Source organism: Epinephelus lanceolatus, chromosome 23 (genome assembly GCF_041903045.1).
Source record: "Epinephelus lanceolatus isolate andai-2023 chromosome 23, ASM4190304v1, whole genome shotgun sequence".
Taxonomy (NCBI): Eukaryota; Metazoa; Chordata; class Actinopteri; order Perciformes; family Serranidae; genus Epinephelus; species Epinephelus lanceolatus.
The window spans coordinates 28,300,972-28,318,516 of NC_135756.1; the positions used below are offsets into that span (position 1 = coordinate 28,300,972).

The 17,545-nt window shown below is 39.1% G+C and overlaps 2 protein-coding genes across 2 annotated transcripts; one reads left to right on the forward strand and one right to left on the reverse strand.

Moving 5' to 3' along the window:
• Nucleotides 1-85: 85 nt before the first annotated feature.
• Nucleotides 86-10,896, forward strand: osgep (O-sialoglycoprotein endopeptidase). Its single transcript, XM_033615003.2, has 12 exons — nt 86-234; nt 1,922-2,041; nt 2,141-2,260; nt 3,010-3,185; nt 3,331-3,426; nt 3,516-3,565; nt 3,667-3,745; nt 5,395-5,460; nt 5,595-5,685; nt 8,512-8,587; nt 9,441-9,539; nt 9,795-10,896. The coding sequence occupies exons 2-12, from the start codon at nt 1,927-1,929 to the stop codon at nt 9,832-9,834; spliced, it is 1,008 nt and encodes a 335-aa protein (XP_033470894.1). The 5' UTR covers nt 86-234; nt 1,922-1,926; the 3' UTR covers nt 9,835-10,896.
• Nucleotides 10,892-17,219, reverse strand: LOC117249382 (uncharacterized). Its single transcript, XM_033615004.2, has 4 exons — nt 17,067-17,219; nt 13,255-14,049; nt 13,103-13,135; nt 10,892-11,752 (listed from the first exon to the last, which is right to left on the reverse strand). The coding sequence occupies exons 1-4, from the start codon at nt 17,080-17,082 to the stop codon at nt 11,703-11,705; spliced, it is 894 nt and encodes a 297-aa protein (XP_033470895.1). The 5' UTR covers nt 17,083-17,219; the 3' UTR covers nt 10,892-11,702.
• Between the last annotated feature and the right edge of the window lie 326 nt (nt 17,220-17,545).

Sequence of the window (17,545 nt, forward strand, 5' to 3'; positions counted from 1 at the left end):
ATAACTGACATGACACATATTATATTATTCCAACATGCTGCTGAAGTAAAACATGATTTAGACAAAGCTTTTTGGTCAGGCCATCTCTGCAGCTGCCTGTGTTTGGGTCCTTCAGCTTCAAATGGAGTAGTTGATTTGTAGAAGTTAGCTGAGTGACAGACAATTAGTAGTTTAAAAGTTTAATTAGAACTAATTTGGATTAATGTAAACCTGCGAAGGAAAGCAAAAAGCTAGGTATATTAATTTGTGTTATTTACTGCAGCGTTAATATATCGTTTAGTCATACGAAGACAGTATAGTGTCACTGCTAGCAGCTACACAACCATACAGGGTATTTTATTGTGTTAGACGTTAGCTAACGTAAATATGAACAGTATGTACGCATGTTACGTTTAATCTGGCATTTCATAGGTTAAATATGTGTCGGGAGGGTTACTGTATACGCCAATGCAGTATCTGTTACATGTCGCATTGTTTTAAATTTAAAAGAACCATTTACAATGTGACAGTTTAATGTTCACATGCTCGCGAGCACACTATTAAAGGGATAGTTCAGATTTTTTGAAGTGAGGTTTGTATGTAGTGAGGTATTTATCCATAGACAGTAACTTAGATGTCAGTCAGCACGCCCCCAGTTTGAAGAAGCAGGCCCACATTGAGGCTAAGCATTCTACTGCTGTGGAGGGGTCAGCAACACAACTTATTTTAGCTACCTAAGAAAAGTCCCACCTAAAAGCAATTGTATCAGTAAAGGTGTACGCCATATTTAGATTATATTACCTGCTCATATCACACATTGATTTGAAGGGAGAATGACGCTGTTACATCTCTATTCAAAGCCAGAAATTTAGTGATTTAATATTGCTGAAAACAGGACCATGTTTCCTCTGATAACTTCAGACCCAGACATTCAGGTGGTTTTCTATGTCATTTTTAAAGTTTAGATTGTTATTCAGCATAAAATCTTTATCTCACAGGACAAGAGCATGGTAAAGACCTAAACACAAGCTGTACTCACAGAACATTCACCATGTTGAAGTGCCTTGTCCTGCATTAGAAAAAATAGCATTTATAATAACCAGAGAGCTAACAGATCAATGGCAAAGCATTAGGGAAAAGTAAACACTGATTTTGTAAAACAAAAAGTAGCAAATTAACTATCTATCACTGTTAAAAATAAGAAATAACACAGCTTAACAACTTAAAACAACTCTATTGTGAAAAAAATAACTTCATGTTCACTCTGTTTTACCTCCAAAATCTTTTGCCCGGTATGCTCAGCATCTTAGCTTTCCCCAGAGCTCACGCAGCAGAGAGGTTGCAACATAACGTTACAAAAAACAGCAGAGCACTTTGCCTCCCCCTCATTGTGTTATTTGCATACAGGCAGGAGATTTGAGCAGTGCTTTCAAATGAATCCCTGTTTATGTGAGTGTGTGTTGGAGGAAATGGAAATTCAATTAATTTAATGAAAATAAAATGATGGCTTAATGTAGGATTAATGTATGTAGGATTTTTTTTTTTCTGAAATCTGGGAAGCAATTTTTCTCCCTCAATCATGATTTTTTTATCTTCCTGGGGCAATTTCGCCCTTTGCCCCCGTCAGTTTCTGAAGCTGGTTGACCTAGACTAGTGGACATTGCAGTTACTAATATTAGACCAAATATAATGTGTAAAATGGGTGCAGTACCCCTTTAATATCTCATATTATGGGAACTATTCTGACCACGAGTAAATGAGCGTCCAAGAAAGATAAAGTAATTCTAGGGAAATACACTTTAAAACAGATACTTTACTGGTGTAACAAGGTGGCTACTGGTGTATGCTTTCTGGCTTCTATGCAAAGACAGAATGCATTAGTCTTTACTGCACATTGCTTTTCTCTTTCCTAAATTTTTGTTTTGTTTTGTTATTTTTTTAGGTGCCATGACTGTAATAATTGGATTTGAGGGCAGTGCCAATAAGATCGGCATAGGAATCATCAGGGATGGTGAAGTGCTTTCCAACCCTAGACGGACATACATTACGCCTCCTGGTCAAGGCAAGTGGGATTACGTCACCTCAATTTGAGTTGAAGATGCAGACGGGCATCATAACAATCTTGCATGTGAAGCTAACAACATGTAATTTTATCCATCAGGGTTCATGCCGAGCGACACCGCCAGGCACCACCGTGCTGTCATACTGACTGTCCTGAAGGAGGCGCTGGAGCAAGCAGGGCTGAAGCCTGCTGACATCGACTGTGTGGCATATACCAAAGGTAACGTAACATCTTGAGTTAGAATACTTACACCAAAAGTTTTTATACATCGGGCCCCAGACTTGGCTGTGACAAGCCCTGTCATGGGCTAGATTTTCTAAAGTCTGAAGACAGAGCCAAGAGGAGGTGCAGGAGTCTAGTTTTCCCCCAGGTCAATTGAATTACAGTATGCTGAAATCTTAACCCTATGGGCCTGAACGATGCATAGTGCGTCCAAATTCACACCTGTTCTTCTCTATGGTTTTTCTCCGTGACCATGCATCATAGCAAGAAGCCACGCATATCAAGTGAAACAGCGGAACCGTAGCTTTCCAACAAGATCAAGCACTTGTCAGTAGTCCAATGTTTTCAAAGCGAAAAAAAAATGATAAAGTTACACTAAAATTATGTGTAACAGAGCTTTCATACAGCTTTGCACACACATTACTGTTGGATGGATTACTCGCGAATGCAGAGCTTAAAAGTAAAGGCAGGAAAAATACCCCAAAAAAGGCCTAGGGCCCATTGGGTTAATATGGATTTTTTGCCCATTTATGCCAAGAAAATCTGCCTACCTGAGCTTTAAATGACAGTGGCGCAGTGTAGTAGTTATGATTATCCATAAAACATCCTTTGTTCATCAGTGTCCACAAGGCTTCATCAGACTGACAGACTTATGTGATGTTTTCTCTCAAACAAGGATATAATGTCTTTTATCACTCCAACATGACCAAAACCTCCCTACTTTGTTCTTCTTTCTTCTCTGTCAGGCCCTGGTATGGGTGCCCCCTTGGTGACGGTGGCTCTGGTGGCTCGTACGGTCGCACAGCTTTGGGGGAAGCCGCTTCTTGGTGTCAATCACTGTATCGGACACATTGAGATGGGTCGACTCATCACGCAAGCCAACAACCCTACTGTGCTGTATGTCAGTGGAGGGAACACACAGGTTGGTTTCAGGATGTGGGCCTCGCTCCCACTGCTAGTCTGTTGGACTTCCTGATGATCAGCTGTCAGTAAAACATTTTAGTGGAGCTTTGACCTACACTGAGTTTTATGTTCATTAGGTACCAATCTAACTTCTATTCGTGCAGGTTATTGCATACTCGGAGCGGCGATACAGAATATTTGGAGAGACCATCGACATCGCAGTTGGCAACTGTCTGGACAGGTTTGCTAGAGTTATAAAGGTCTGTGTCATTCTAGTCTTGTTAGAGCAGCCTTTTTTTCTTTTACTGTATGTGATAGGTGTGTGTCTTAATACTTTTTCTCCACTCAGATTTCCAATGACCCCAGTCCAGGTTACAACATAGAGCAGATGGCCAAAAAGTGAGTGAGAGCCACTGAGCAGCTTCACTGTTGTGTGCTTCATGTTTGTTTTTACACTACTAATATTCACTACTAACTTTGCTTCTCGTCTGTGCTGTTAGAGGGAGTCAGTATGTGGAGCTGCCATATACAGTAAAAGGAATGGATGTCTCATTTTCTGGGATTTTATCCTATATTGAGGTGAGTGGTATGCTTGTTTGTTGAACTATTTATCAACAATAAATGCTATCAAGAGAATATTGATTGAATCTTCTCTGTTGTCTTTTGACATGGTGTAGATCAGTGTTAACTCGGCTAATGGCTTGTGGGGCTAACAGAGTGCCAGGTGGCCCGCTGACCATTCTTTATTTTACAATAAAAATAAATTAATTCGCACTGGGCTTTTTTTTTTGTACTTTGAAATTAAACGCTTTTCGAACCAGTCAAGTCGCAGTTACAGTTTACCTTCATGTCTGTCCAGACTCATATGTAGCCGTGACAGAAGATAATGCTTCAAATATGGAAAGAAGCTACATATTCTAAAACGTGGATGCATCACACACATCTTCCCCCTGGCAGCAGAGAGGAGCTATACAATCAGCACAGTTTCATGGTGGACACCCAAGATTAGTGTCATCAATTCAGTATCTGACCAAATGTCTTCCATTCAGTTCCTGAGTTTTGACTTTGAATAATGGCTAGAAAAGTGTTTTTGCAGAACATTATTATGTCACAGTAAAGTTAGTCTCAGTGGGCGGAAGTTCGCTGCATAGATCAGCCTCTCATTGGGCGGAACAAGCCACCCGCTGAAGTCCCGCCCTACCACCTCCGGTTGCAGTTTTCAACATGTCCTTTACTAACTTTTACGGTGTTTGATCTTGGGGGGATGTAGCCATTTTTCTGCCATGGTTCGCGTCCTGTAGGCGATATTTTTTTGGGTGTGTTACACCAAAACCTGTTTCCCCCAGCAATATTTTTGCAAGCACACCGTGGCTGTGGCACCGCCCAGAACGATTGTGATTGGTTGAAAGAAATACAAGCAGCCGGGGCGTTTTTTTCTCCAATCTTAAAGTGAGAGTCGGCCCAGCCAGACCTTTCTTTTCTTGAGAAAGGTCTGGTGAGCGAGACTACAGTAAAGTTGACCTTTTGGATATTAAGTGTCATCACCATCATTTTAACATATTAGACATTTGTGTGAAATGTTCACAATTAACGTATGAATTCTTGAGTTAAAGCCAAATGTTTTGTGAGGTCACAGTGACCTTGACCTTAGACCTTTTGACCACCAAAACCAATAAGTTTATCCTTGAGTCCAAGTGGAGGTTTAGGCCACATGTGAGGAAGTTCTCTCATGGCCTTCTTGAGATATCATGTTCACAAGAATGAGACTGATACAAGATCATGGTGACTTCTGACCACCAAAATCGAATCAGTCATCCTTGAGTCCAAGTGGACGTTTGTGCCAAATTTGAGGGAATCCTCTTAAGGCCTTTTTGAGATATTGCATTTACAAGAATGGGACAGATGGACAACCTGAAAACGTAATGCCTGTGGCCACAGTTGTCGCGGGTGCAGAGGTGTAAAAAGTGCCAGGAGAAGAGACGTCCCGACCCCTTGACAGAGGCTTAATATGGATATATTAATTATTAATCTTTGTTTATTAACTTGCCCTGTGCCTCTTGTCATTTTGCAAAAGTTGCTCCTGGGCAAAACAAGTTGAGAATCCCTGGTGTAGATGTTAATTAGGCAAATCCTTGAGCTGATACTCTGTTACAGTTTGATGCCTACTACTTCATCATTCTTTTATTTCATGCTTCTAACTGTTTCTTCTTTTTGTCTTTCTTCCATAGGAAGTTGCACATAAGATGCTGGGCTCTGGTCAGTGTTCAGCAGAGGACCTGTGTTTCTCCCTGCAGGTACTAAGAGCCATCATTATTGCTCTGTTATCACAGTGCTGCCCCATGTGGTGGATCTGTGTATGTCAGTTAGTTGATAAGCTCTGCAGAACCATTTATAGATTGTTGTCCAACATTAAACCTCCCTCCCACAGGAGACTGTGTTTTCCATGCTGGTGGAGATCACAGAGAGGGCCATGGCTCACTGCGGCTCCCAAGAGGTCCTTATCGTGGGGGGCGTTGGCTGTAAGTACATCAGACATAGATGCCTCAAGGAAAAAAAATGGAATCTGAAATATTTGAACCCTGTTTAAAAATCTCTGTGATGTCCTTTGTGCCTCTGGGTCGTATTGTTTGGTGTAGTTTTCATCATCCAGTGCCCAAATGTCAAGACATTTCCAGCAGCTCTGATACTACAATGTCACTGTAACTTCAAAATCAGTATGAAGTGTGAAAGAGTCAGGTTTTCTTTGTAGAGTTGCCAAGTTCATCATTCAAAAAGGGACAAGCATACAATAGGAGTCAGACAGTATGTACACTATTGTATTGTACAGTATTACAACAGTTGTGAAATGCATTGAAATCACATTGTGAGTCTAAAGTTGCTTAATTTTGACAGGTTACCCATTTTTGTTCTGTGGAAAAGTTACTTAACACAAGAACACAAATATTTTCTCTCCTGAATTTGTCACGTTAGCAGAGTAGCAACAACACAAAAGATTCTTCCTGTCTTTGTAAGTGGAAAACCATAGAAAATGTCCATGCAGTAGGTGTGTAACATTGCCAAAAGTCACAGTTCAGACCTGCTTAAGACTCACGGTTTGGTACAAGTTTGGTACAGTGGGAAAAAAAAGCAAATGCATAACGATACATTTAAATGTCAAAGACAGATACAATCTTTTTGCCAGGGACTAAGGTAACATTTTGCCCACTGGCACCTTTGGTTAGGTATTTTTATTATAAATATAAAGATCATGCATAAATACTGAACAAACTCTTTCCCTACTATAATTCACTACTATATTTTATGGCATACTATACTATGACTTTTTATTACCTTTTTTTATGACATACTATTCCATGACTTTTTATTGTTTTTTTTTATGACTTTATGACATACTTTACTATGACTTTTTATAACAAACTATACTATGACTTTTTATGACATTTTGTTGACATACCATACTATGACTTTTTATAACATACTTTACTATGACTTTTTATGACATTTTGTTGACATACTATGACTTTTTATAGCATACTTTACTATGACTTTTTATGACATTTTGTTGACATACTGTACTATGATTTTTTTATAACATACTATACTATGACTTTTTATGACATTTTGTTGACATACTATGACTTTTTATAGCATACTTTACTATGACTTTTTATGACATTTTGTTGACATACTGTACTATGATTTTTTATAACATACTTTACTATGACTTTTTATGACATTTTGTTGACATACTGTACTATGACTTTTTATAACATACTTTACTATGACTTTTTATGACATTTTGTTGACATACTATGACTTTTTATAGCATACTTTACTATGACTTTTTATGACATTTTGTTGACATAGTGTACTATGACTTTTTATAGCATACTTTACTATGACTTTTTATGACATTTTGTTGACATAGTGTACTATGACTTTTTATAACATACTTTACTATGACCTTTTATGACATTTTGTTGACATACTATGACTTTTTATAACATACTTTACTATGACTTTTTATGACATTTTGTTGGCATAGTGTACTATGACTTTTTATAGCATACTTTACTATGACCTTTTATGACATTTTGTTGACATACTATGACTTTTTATAGCATACTTTACTATGATCTTTTATGACATTTTGTTGACATACTATGACTTTTTATAACATACTTTACTATGACTTTTTATGACATTTTGTTGACATACTATGATTTTTTATAACATACTTTACTATGACATTTTGTTGACATACTGTACTATGACTTTTTATAATATACTTTACTATGACTTTTTATGACATTTTGTTGACATACTGTACTATGACTTTTATGACATACTATACTATGACTTTTTATAACATACTATACTATGACTTTGACATTTCTATGACATACTATACTATGACTTTATATAACATACCATACTATGACTTTTTTACGACATTTTTTTGACATACTATACTATGACTTATAACACGCTATACTGACTTTGTATAACATACTATACTATGACTTTTTATAACATACTATACTATGACTTTATGACATTTTTATGACATAATATACTGACTTTTTTTTAACATACTATACTGACTTTTTATGACATTTTATTTGACATAATATACTATGACCTTTTTTTAACATCTATACTATGACTTTTTAATGACATTTTCATGACATAATATACTATGACTTTTTTTAACATACTATACTATGACTTTTTATGACATTTTATTTGACATAATATACTATGACCTTTTTTTAACATCTATACTATGACTTTTTAATGACATTTTCATGACATAATATACTAAAACTTTTTGTAACATACTATACTATGACTTTTTATGACATACTATACTATGACTTTATGACATTTCTATGACATACTATACTATGACTTTATATAACATACCATACTATGACTTTTTACGACATTGTTTTGACATACTATACTATGACTTATAACACGCTATACTGACTTTGTATAACATACTATACTATGACTTTTTATAACATACTATACTATGACTTTATGACATTTTTATGACATAATATACTGACTTTTTTTAACATACTATACTGACTTTTTATGGCATTTTATTTGACATAATATACTATGACTTTTTTTTTAACATACTATACTATGACTTTTTAATGACATTTTCATGACATAATATACTATGACTTTTTCTAACATACTATACTATGACTTTTTATGACATTTTATTTGACATAATATACTAAAACTTTTTGTAACATACTATACTATGACTTTTCATTCCTTTATTCACCAGATGATTCGACCTGTATGACCTCTTGTTTCCTCTGCAGGTAACTTGCGTCTACAGGAGATGATGGGAGTGATGTGTAAGGAGAGAGGAGCCAAGCTGTTTGCTACAGATGAAAGGTAATCCAGCCACTCTACACTTACTTTTATTTATATTTAAATGACAATAGTTGGCTTCAGATTCACACCTGTAGACAATTAGTTGGATGCCCCTGGACTGACACTTCTTATCTTTGTATGCATACACTGTAACTGGTGTTGCACAGAACCCTGTTTCAAAACACAAACTCAGGATGCCTCCAGCCATCTCATCATCCAATGTTGTGGGTGTCCCATGATGGAGTATCTGCTGTTTTAGAGGTCTTTTCAGTCTAACAAGAAACATTCTAGGTGCAAACATGTCATCATCATGAGAGATAATCATGCCAAATGTTAAACAGGACCGCACTGTTGCTTTTGCATTTAATTCTATTAATTACAAACCACACATACTGCTAATCATTTTTCAGTCTGTGCCATTTTAGACTGTGCTTGTGCTGCTTTTTCCCCCTCAGGTGCTGTTTTCATTCATTTCAATTAAATATTTCATCCAAGTACTTTAAATTGAGAAAGTCATTATAATAAACACACTGTCAATGATAGAGTGTTGTTGGATGGTAATGTAGTTTCAAATACAGCCAAAAATATAATGGCATACTTTGTAAAACAGTTAGCAGGAATGTGAGGTGGATGTGAGTGCTAGTAAATGGACTGAACATGCAAAAACACTAGTATGACCCTTTAAGAAATATTAACATTTGGGTCACCCGTATCAAAACTGTTGTATGAATATATGTATGTGGAAAGAGCTGTTGTCATTTCTTTCCATCACATGCCCTTACTACTAAGTTCCTAAAATAGTCTGAGATTTCAGTGTTTGAGAACATAGTGTTCCAGGTTCAGTCCAGATAACAGTGTTCACTTTGTACAACAGATTCTGCATAGACAACGGAGCAATGATTGCTCAAGCCGGCTGGGAGATGTTTAGGTCCGGTCAGGTGACGGAGCTGGAAGACTCATGGATTACACAAAGGTAGACTCGCTGTTACTGGTTGTTTTTGAATCTGTACACTCTGCTGTTCTCATTTGTTTTGTGGGAAATGATGTTTATCCAATCTGGTTGCTTGTGATTTAATGATCTAACAAATTGGTAAACAGGAAAGTTGTAAAACCTGGATCTGGGCACTCCCAAAATGTAGGAAATTAATAGATTTAGTATTGCCACCTTTCTGTGCTGTCATTCTTTGTTATCTGTTCATGTAGACCATTAACATTTCTCTTGTCCCAGGTACAGAACAGATGAAGTGGAGGTGACGTGGAGAGACTAAAAGAACAACATCTTGGTGCTACATAATGTTGATGCAGCGGGTCTGTTACGACAACTCCACTGAAGCAACTCTTTGGAAATTAGGCATTTTGCTTAATAGAGAGCCAGATTTTGTTCTGAGAATATTTCTTGTCCAGTTACATTTACAAATTTGGGAGAACTGTGCTACCCACAAATCTTTCAGGACCGCCGCTCACTCTAACACAATTTATTCTGCTCAGTAGAAGTGGTGTAGTGGTGAGAAAAGTGTTGCCTGGCTCCCTGCTGACAAGGAACACATTTGGTCACTTCCAGCACCATCGTTCCCTGTTTCGCCTGAAACAAGGCTGAGCGAAGATGTCAGATTTACAGTCTGGCTTTGACACTTCTAGTTGACTGTTTTTTTCTGTACGTCATTGAAACCCCATATGGTGCAGGATTTGCAGCTCTTGTACAATTATTTGGTGTTAAAAATGTTCAGTTTGTTCAACCACACGTCGGTTCTAATGCACTTGTAACAGAGTCCTGCTTCGGGTTGACTACCAGCCAAAAAGGTGATTTGAGGGTGGTATTTGTCTTACTTTTGTTAATGGGTGAAAAAAAGAACATGCCGGTCAAAGCACAGGTGCTGGGTAATAAATATATTAAAATTAAATGTGTTTTCAAGTTTTTATCCTCTCACTGCTGACCTTGTGTGTCGACTGTCTTCTGCACCAGCTGGAATATGACATGTTTCTTTTAGGTGTGATACCACCAGGCTTGTTGCCTGGAGTTGGGCAGCTTAAAATTCTGACAATAAGCAAAAAAAATCATTAAAATTGTACTTCCTGGATTATTTTATCTTCTTTTACATGAGTGAAACGTCCCAAAAGATCCCTTAAACATGCCTATCAGTCATTTATGGTTATTATAGGATATGCGGTTTAGGTTCACGATGCGGCTCTTGGGTCAGTGGGTAGGGTCGTGGAACTAGTTGGTCATATGTGCAGCTGGTGAGGGGTGGGGCTTAAAAATCAAACCCATGCAGGTCTCCGACTTGTAATTGTCAGGGATACCACTTTAAATAAAAAAGACTAAAATGGAACTTGTCAAGTTTATTCATTTTTATTAAGCAATACTGTTCACTTACATTCCTCCTCTTTCTCCAGTGTAATTTTTTTTTATTCAATAAATTTTCTTTTCAAAAATCAACATACTGAACATGGTGAGATCCCTTATGGATTCATGAGTAACATTCGCCCGATTAGGGAACCAAATAAAAACAAAAAAGAAAAACGGACACAGCATTAAGATCCGACAGGGATAAAGGGTGAACTCTACTGTGCCTTTGACTACACCCCTCTGTAAACTGAAGACACGGATACACAAGTCCTCTGCATACATTAACCATAACTCAAGCAGGTACAAGACATTCTTCTGGTTTTAATTGAAAAGGGGGGAAATAAATCACTCTGGTGAGGGTTTCTCGCACACGGAGATTGGTCACAACAGATTTAACAAAGTGCTTGATTGACCACTCGCTTTACAGAGGACTAAGTGATAAAACTGCAGCTTTCAAAAGGAGGGGAAATTAAATTACAGCTCCTCAGAGATTGTTTCCTTTAAAAAAGACCAGCTCTACACATACAAGCTAAAAATGGTAATGAGAGGCGATGAAAACAGGTCTGATTAATTAAGGCAGGCTTTCTGTAAGGCGTTAAAAAAGTCCATTGCTGTAAGATCTCAAAGGAGTTAGTCCAAAGTGTCTCAGTGTGGCTTTGCGTGAAGACATCATCCTGAGTGCAGTGTGTGTGAATGGGACTCATAAATTTGTCCATCTTTACGTGTTTCAATGTGCATGTAGGTGTGTGTTGTATATATGTTTATATATCCTTTGGGTTTCTCACACTGCTAGGCTGGGTGCTCCTGGGCGTCCTTGTACCAGACGACCTTTTTTGGAACTGCAAAACAGAAAAAAAACCAAGTGTCAAAGGGAGAAATTGGAAGAAAAGAACCGTGTAATGACAGGTCCACAAAACTGAAGCCAAAACATCTGAACCACCCCCTGGTGGCTGGCTGCAGTATAGGTCATACACCCCACCCCTCTAAGTTAGCAGATGGGACATGGGTCAAGCTAAAAACTACATGTACATGTCAAATAATTTTTTCCCAAAGATGGTTTCTGTCTTTTTAGGTAGTTCTTATAATGCTGACGTTTGTTTTGGTGTCTGATAAGTTTGGTTGTGACTGGTAATTTGATGTTAAGAAGACAGAGCTTGATGTCATTATTGACGGCTGTGTACCCGCCAAGCGCCCAATGCAGGTAGATTTCTGTTTGGCGGGAAGATCTAAGAAGGCTCTCCGCCACACTGGCAGGTCAATGTTTGTACGAAAATCGTAATGTAATTGATTGATTGCATTTTTTCCCCCGTTAAAGGGTTTTTTTTTGGGGGAGTTTTTCCTTATCCGCTGTGAGGGTCGAAAGGACAGAGGGATGTCGTATACTGTAAAGCCCTGTGAGGCAAATTGTGATTTGTGATATTGGGCTTTATAAATAAAATTGATTGAATTGATTGATATCTATACTGAGACCATCTACTGCATTTTGGTGTCATTTAGAGGCGTTCTGCTCCGCTACTTGTCTTCTGTCAGTGTCGGAGTTCGACGCACTAACACACTCAAGTGCCGCTAGCACTGTTCACCGCAGGGACAGAAGGTTGATCCACTTAACTATCACTTGCCACCATTTTGCTGCTAGCTCCTGCCATGCTAGTGAATAGCTGATGGTTATGAGTGTTGCCAATATTTATGAAGGTGGAACACAACAATATGGAGGCTCTGTAGTCTGAAACAAGGCGGAAAACTCTTGAGTCCCACACTGTCATCAGCAGCACATTCCTTCTATTTTTACCTTTCACAATAAAAGCCACAAACATAAACAACTCGTCACTGCTTACCACCAAAGACAAGATTATTTACATGCTGTGGCTGTGGTGATGAGTTGCTCAATGTAGTGAAATAATCTGCTTCAGATTTTGCTCTGGCCTCTTCTTTACATTTGTATTCAACATAAGACCTTAATATCTCAATGGAATATACTGGGACAAATGTATATGTGACAAATATTATCATTTTGGATGGTTAAAAAAAACTTGACCAATAGATTTTTCATCTACCAGTCCTTGTGGCTAGTGAGTCAAAAAGTGATTCGACACTCCCAACAACCTTGGGTATTTACACATCTATGGAGCTGAAGTCAGTTCAACATTTCATAACTATTTCAGTCTTGCTCAAAAAAACAGTAAACATACCTTTTTTCTGTTTGTTACAGGTAGCATTCCATTCTGAGGAAACAAAAACAGAGTCACTGTTAGAATTATTGCACCGAAATTATCATTTTCAATTAAAAAAGAACAAAAAAATCTGGCAGGACACAGTCCTCAAAGCTCCTCATAACTCTTACCTCTACTGTGATAGTTCAAAGCCTCCACTAGATGGCGACAACTAAGCAGCAGCTTCCCGTTGCTCTCGTCCACCTCTTGGGGTGTGGTGGGGGTGACGGAGGTAGCGACTGGAATAGGCGTTTCTTCGGGAGGCTGGACTGTCAGAACTGTCTCGAACTGTAGGTCTGCTGACTGTTCAGCGTCTGTGGGCTGAGGAGGGGGGGCAATGGCTGCAGGGCAAGGGCTGGAGCCCTCTGTAGCCGGCCTCGCCTCACTGATGAAACTGAGACCCCACTGGTTCTGTAGCAGCACACCGATGGCGGGGCGGTCCTCCTCCAGCCCGCCGCTTGTTGCTCCCGCCTTCACCTTGGAGGCGTAGCTGACAGCAGGCTGCAGCTTGGCTGGGCTGTCCTGCACTGGGAAGGCAGGTGGGGGCTTGAGCAGTGACAGACTGTCCTCCACCCACCTCTCCTTTTGGTTAACCTTTTGTGGCCGCTCGCTTATCCGGCCGACCCCCTTCTGACTTTCCCTGCGGAGGCTGCGGCCTTTGTGCTGCTGGCCTTTGCGTTCTTTTTCCCTGCGGAAGCTGAAGGTGTGCGTGTGGCCGGGTGCGATTAGGTCGCCCTCGGGTGAAAGCTGACGGGGCTGCTGGTCACTTCCGGAGATGCAGCCACCACCACCACCTCCACAGTTGCCTGAGCCGGGAGAAAGGCGACGGTTGCGAATGTGTGGCTCTGAGTTGGTGGTTGCGACAAGAACTGCTGGGTCACACAAGGTATCGGACTCACACACGGTGTTGCTGGCTTCCCATGTACCTAAAAGAGATGTTGACATGTCAGTAATATCCACTGTTGTCACATCCTACTTGAACATACCACGAAATATCACACATGCCACAAACAAGTTCTGGAGAACATCACAATTTTGAGTTCAGTCTTGAGCACACTATGTGTCCAAACAGGTGTTTCACACCACAGGATCCTTCACTTGCCACTGCTTCATAAACGGTCTTTGCACTTTGGCTGTTTCATATAAACAAACATCAGGGGTGGGTGACACACTCTAATGTGACTTCACTGAGCCAGTAGAGTTTACTCAGAACAACAGTTGCCTGTATTGCTGCCTGTTTATGAAGTAGTGTAGAAATGAACAAGATGACCCCATACTGAATTAACAGGATCAAGCAGCTGGAGCCAAACATCTTGTATGGAGTGTGTGTGCTGCTGGAAAAAAAAAACACAAATCCCAATTGTCCAGTGAGTGTGTGGACTGTTGTAGTGCTAAAACAATTAGCTGATGAATTCATTACTCACCTGAGAGACAACGGCCAACAATTCTGATGAGCCATTTCCCTGCTATCCATCTATATGATTAGTCCTCTATTATCGAGCATAAATGCCCAAAAATGTTTGGTCCCAGCCTTTAAATGTTAAACTGGCACAATTTCCCTCAGCCTTGTCATTGTAAATTTAAAAAGTTAGGGGTCTGAAGTGTTGAGTCAGACAAAACAAGCAACATGAAAACTCCTGAGGCTCTCAGATCAGTTCAGATCAAACACAATCTGATTTATCAAAGATGTAAATACCAGTTAGCCCCAGACTGTTTAAGTGACATCAGTGTTTAAATAAAACTACTTGCTGGAAAGTCTCAGGGAGCTCACTGACTGCAGCCTATCACAGCTTCTTATACCTATCACGTACACCTCAGCATTACTGATCGCACCGTTGTTTCGGAACAGTGTGTTATTCAGTAAATAGCTCATCGCAACAGGGAATGATAGGGTAACTTACTGTTTACAGGAGGGTTATCTGTACCTATTCACTCACCTACTGCACGATACACACCCTCACATAAGCATACATTTACACTACAGTTCATACTGTACATACTGTCCTATAAAGTATTTATACCACTGTCTATACTGTATATACCAGTTCTATAATGTATACACCTATTCATATCATGCCTCCAGCTCTTGTTCTGGATATAATATTTACTATTAGCACAACTTTTACATGTCCTGCATTTGTTTTTATACTTACCTGCACTGCTTACTATGTTCTACTGTACATGTATCTTAGAATATTCATATCACTATTGCAGTTTATCCTCAATTACTAAGACATGCTTAATGAGGATGAAGGGATCTACTCTATCTTAATCTTTGCTCTCGTAGCACAGCAGAGGTCCTCAGTTTCAAATATCTCAATGCATTTTCATTGGTTTCACACAGATTAACTGTGTTAAACAAAAGGAAAACATCTATTCACAGCTGATAGAAATGACTTGCATAACTGTAAATCTCTAATGCACCCTTGTGAAACTCCTTTGCATAATTCTTCTATCAGCAATCAGTCCATATCCATATATAAAAGATGCAACCTTTGTGTCGCTATTTGAAAGCATGGATCGAAGAGACCAACGGCATGTACAAATTAATGATTAATTTAATAAAAATGAATGACGAAATATGTCTTAGAATTTCACCAGGGCATCTAAAAAAATAGAAAGTGCAAGTGTAGAGATACCAAACCCTGCCACACTCTGGTAAAACCATCTTTGGAGAACAGAATACAACTCATACTGTGATATACTGTCTTGTCTTTTATGGCAAAGACTATAACTATGCAATGTGTCAACAAATGGCACAGGCACATAGCACCGATTGAGGTTGAATCGATCCATACCGACAGCTGTATTTTATATTTTGCTGTCCAATGTGTAATGATTGATTGAAACAAGATGTATTGATTGATATAAATATTTGTTTTGTAAGTGTTTCAGTTTCGGTCTGTGTGTGGACTGATCTGAAAATGTAACATCTGCAAAACAAAGGTGTTCAAGCAAGCGATTTTTTTAAAAAAAAAAAAAATACTGTTCATACTACTTATATTGTACATCTACTGTGTGTATACACATTCTATTTATTCTATTTTTATTCGGTAAATTCTGTACATTTGATTTTTTCATTTCTGGTTAGCTGCTAAATTGTTGTTATTTTAGTAGCTTTACTAGATAAAATGACAAAGGTAAATCTAATCCTATCCTTGCTGAACCCCTTTCTGTCCACATGGCACAGACAGACAGACAAACAAACCCATCCATGATTACACCTCGTCGTTTTTCAAAAGCACGGCAACTGAAAATAAAATACGTCCTCAACTGTGAAACTCCCAACAGGTGCTCTGTAGGGTTACAGAACTTGTGGGGCCACAAATTTAGATGCAACACTCAAAGCGATTATGAAATGGATACACCCGGCCTGAGTAGCGTGCCCAATCCAAACCGCCACATTTCAAATAACCTGGTATGGTAACGTTAGTTACCAATCCAGGGAGCCCGTCTAAAACACCGTGACCGAAGCTAGCTCAAACAGACTCTCCATTTTCTGGCTTAAAGAGTAAATTGACTACTTCATTAACGTCCCTTCGGATCAAACAACACGCTGAGATTCTTCTGTGCGGTGCTGGCAGCTAACGAGCCAGCCGAAGCTACGAGCCAGCACCGGTGTTAGCAAACTTTAATTAGCAGCGTCATGGTGCGGCGAATAAAACTCGACGGTTTACAGTATCTGCCGTCGCGGCATGGTCAATGTAGTTCACCAACGTCTCAACAACTGCTGTCGTCCACGAAATGGCTCTATTTTTTTTACCAAATGGTTGAATTAACAGCTAGCTAGCATGTTAGCCGAAGTCAAAGTTTCGTAACCGTCCATTCAAAGGCTGCTATCGATACCTCTAGCATAGATGCTAACACCGTCGGCAGGACAACAAAATACGCTCTCAAAGTGAACTATTTCCGTCAGATATGTCACAAAGTTGTACAAACTTACCTGTTTTGATATGCATGTCTTTTCGTTGAACGTGTCGCGGAAGCTAAACCGTTTAGTAACTTTTGTTTACAGCGTTATGATAACGACGGCTCGCTGGATGAATCGTGTGTGGCCACCCGGAAGCGACACGAGAATGTGGGTGGGACCGGAAGTCCTTGCAGATAAGCGGTCCGGCGGGAAACTTGGAGGGAATTTTGGTATTCAAACCCAACCAAATAGTTAACCACGTGGTAACAGGGCTGTATATTCATGATCGGGAATTTTCTTCAAAAGGTATTTGTATAATAAAGAGCCAAGATTATTTACGTAAAACATTTTGCCGACCATCAACACATCAAAAGCTATGGAAAGGAAAGAATGGAGACAAATTAGACCTTCTGCAGTTGTGTGCTGCACAGCAAAATAGGCTATCATTCCTGTTTCGTCACACAGATGAGACAGCCATATTAAGAGTCTTAAATACGAGCATAAATATGATG

Bases quoted from the DNA above. Each gene is read 5' to 3' on its own strand.
- osgep (XM_033615003.2), top strand. From the start codon at position 1,927: ATGACTGTAATAATTGGATTTGAGGGCAGTGCCAATAAGATCGGCATA. The intron at 3,427-3,515 runs GTCTGTGTCATT...TTCTCCACTCAG, and splicing joins GGTTTGCTAGAGTTATAAAG to ATTTCCAATGACCCCAGTCC. The intron at 3,746-5,394 runs GTGAGTGGTATG...TTTCTTCCATAG, and splicing joins GGATTTTATCCTATATTGAG to GAAGTTGCACATAAGATGCT.
- LOC117249382 (XM_033615004.2), bottom strand. The intron at 13,136-13,254 runs GTAAGAGTTATG...TTGTTTCCTCAG, and splicing joins TTTGAACTATCACAGTAGAG to AATGGAATGCTACCTGTAAC. The intron at 11,753-13,102 runs GTATGTTTACTG...TCTGTTTTGCAG, and splicing joins CTGTAACAAACAGAAAAAAG to TTCCAAAAAAGGTCGTCTGG.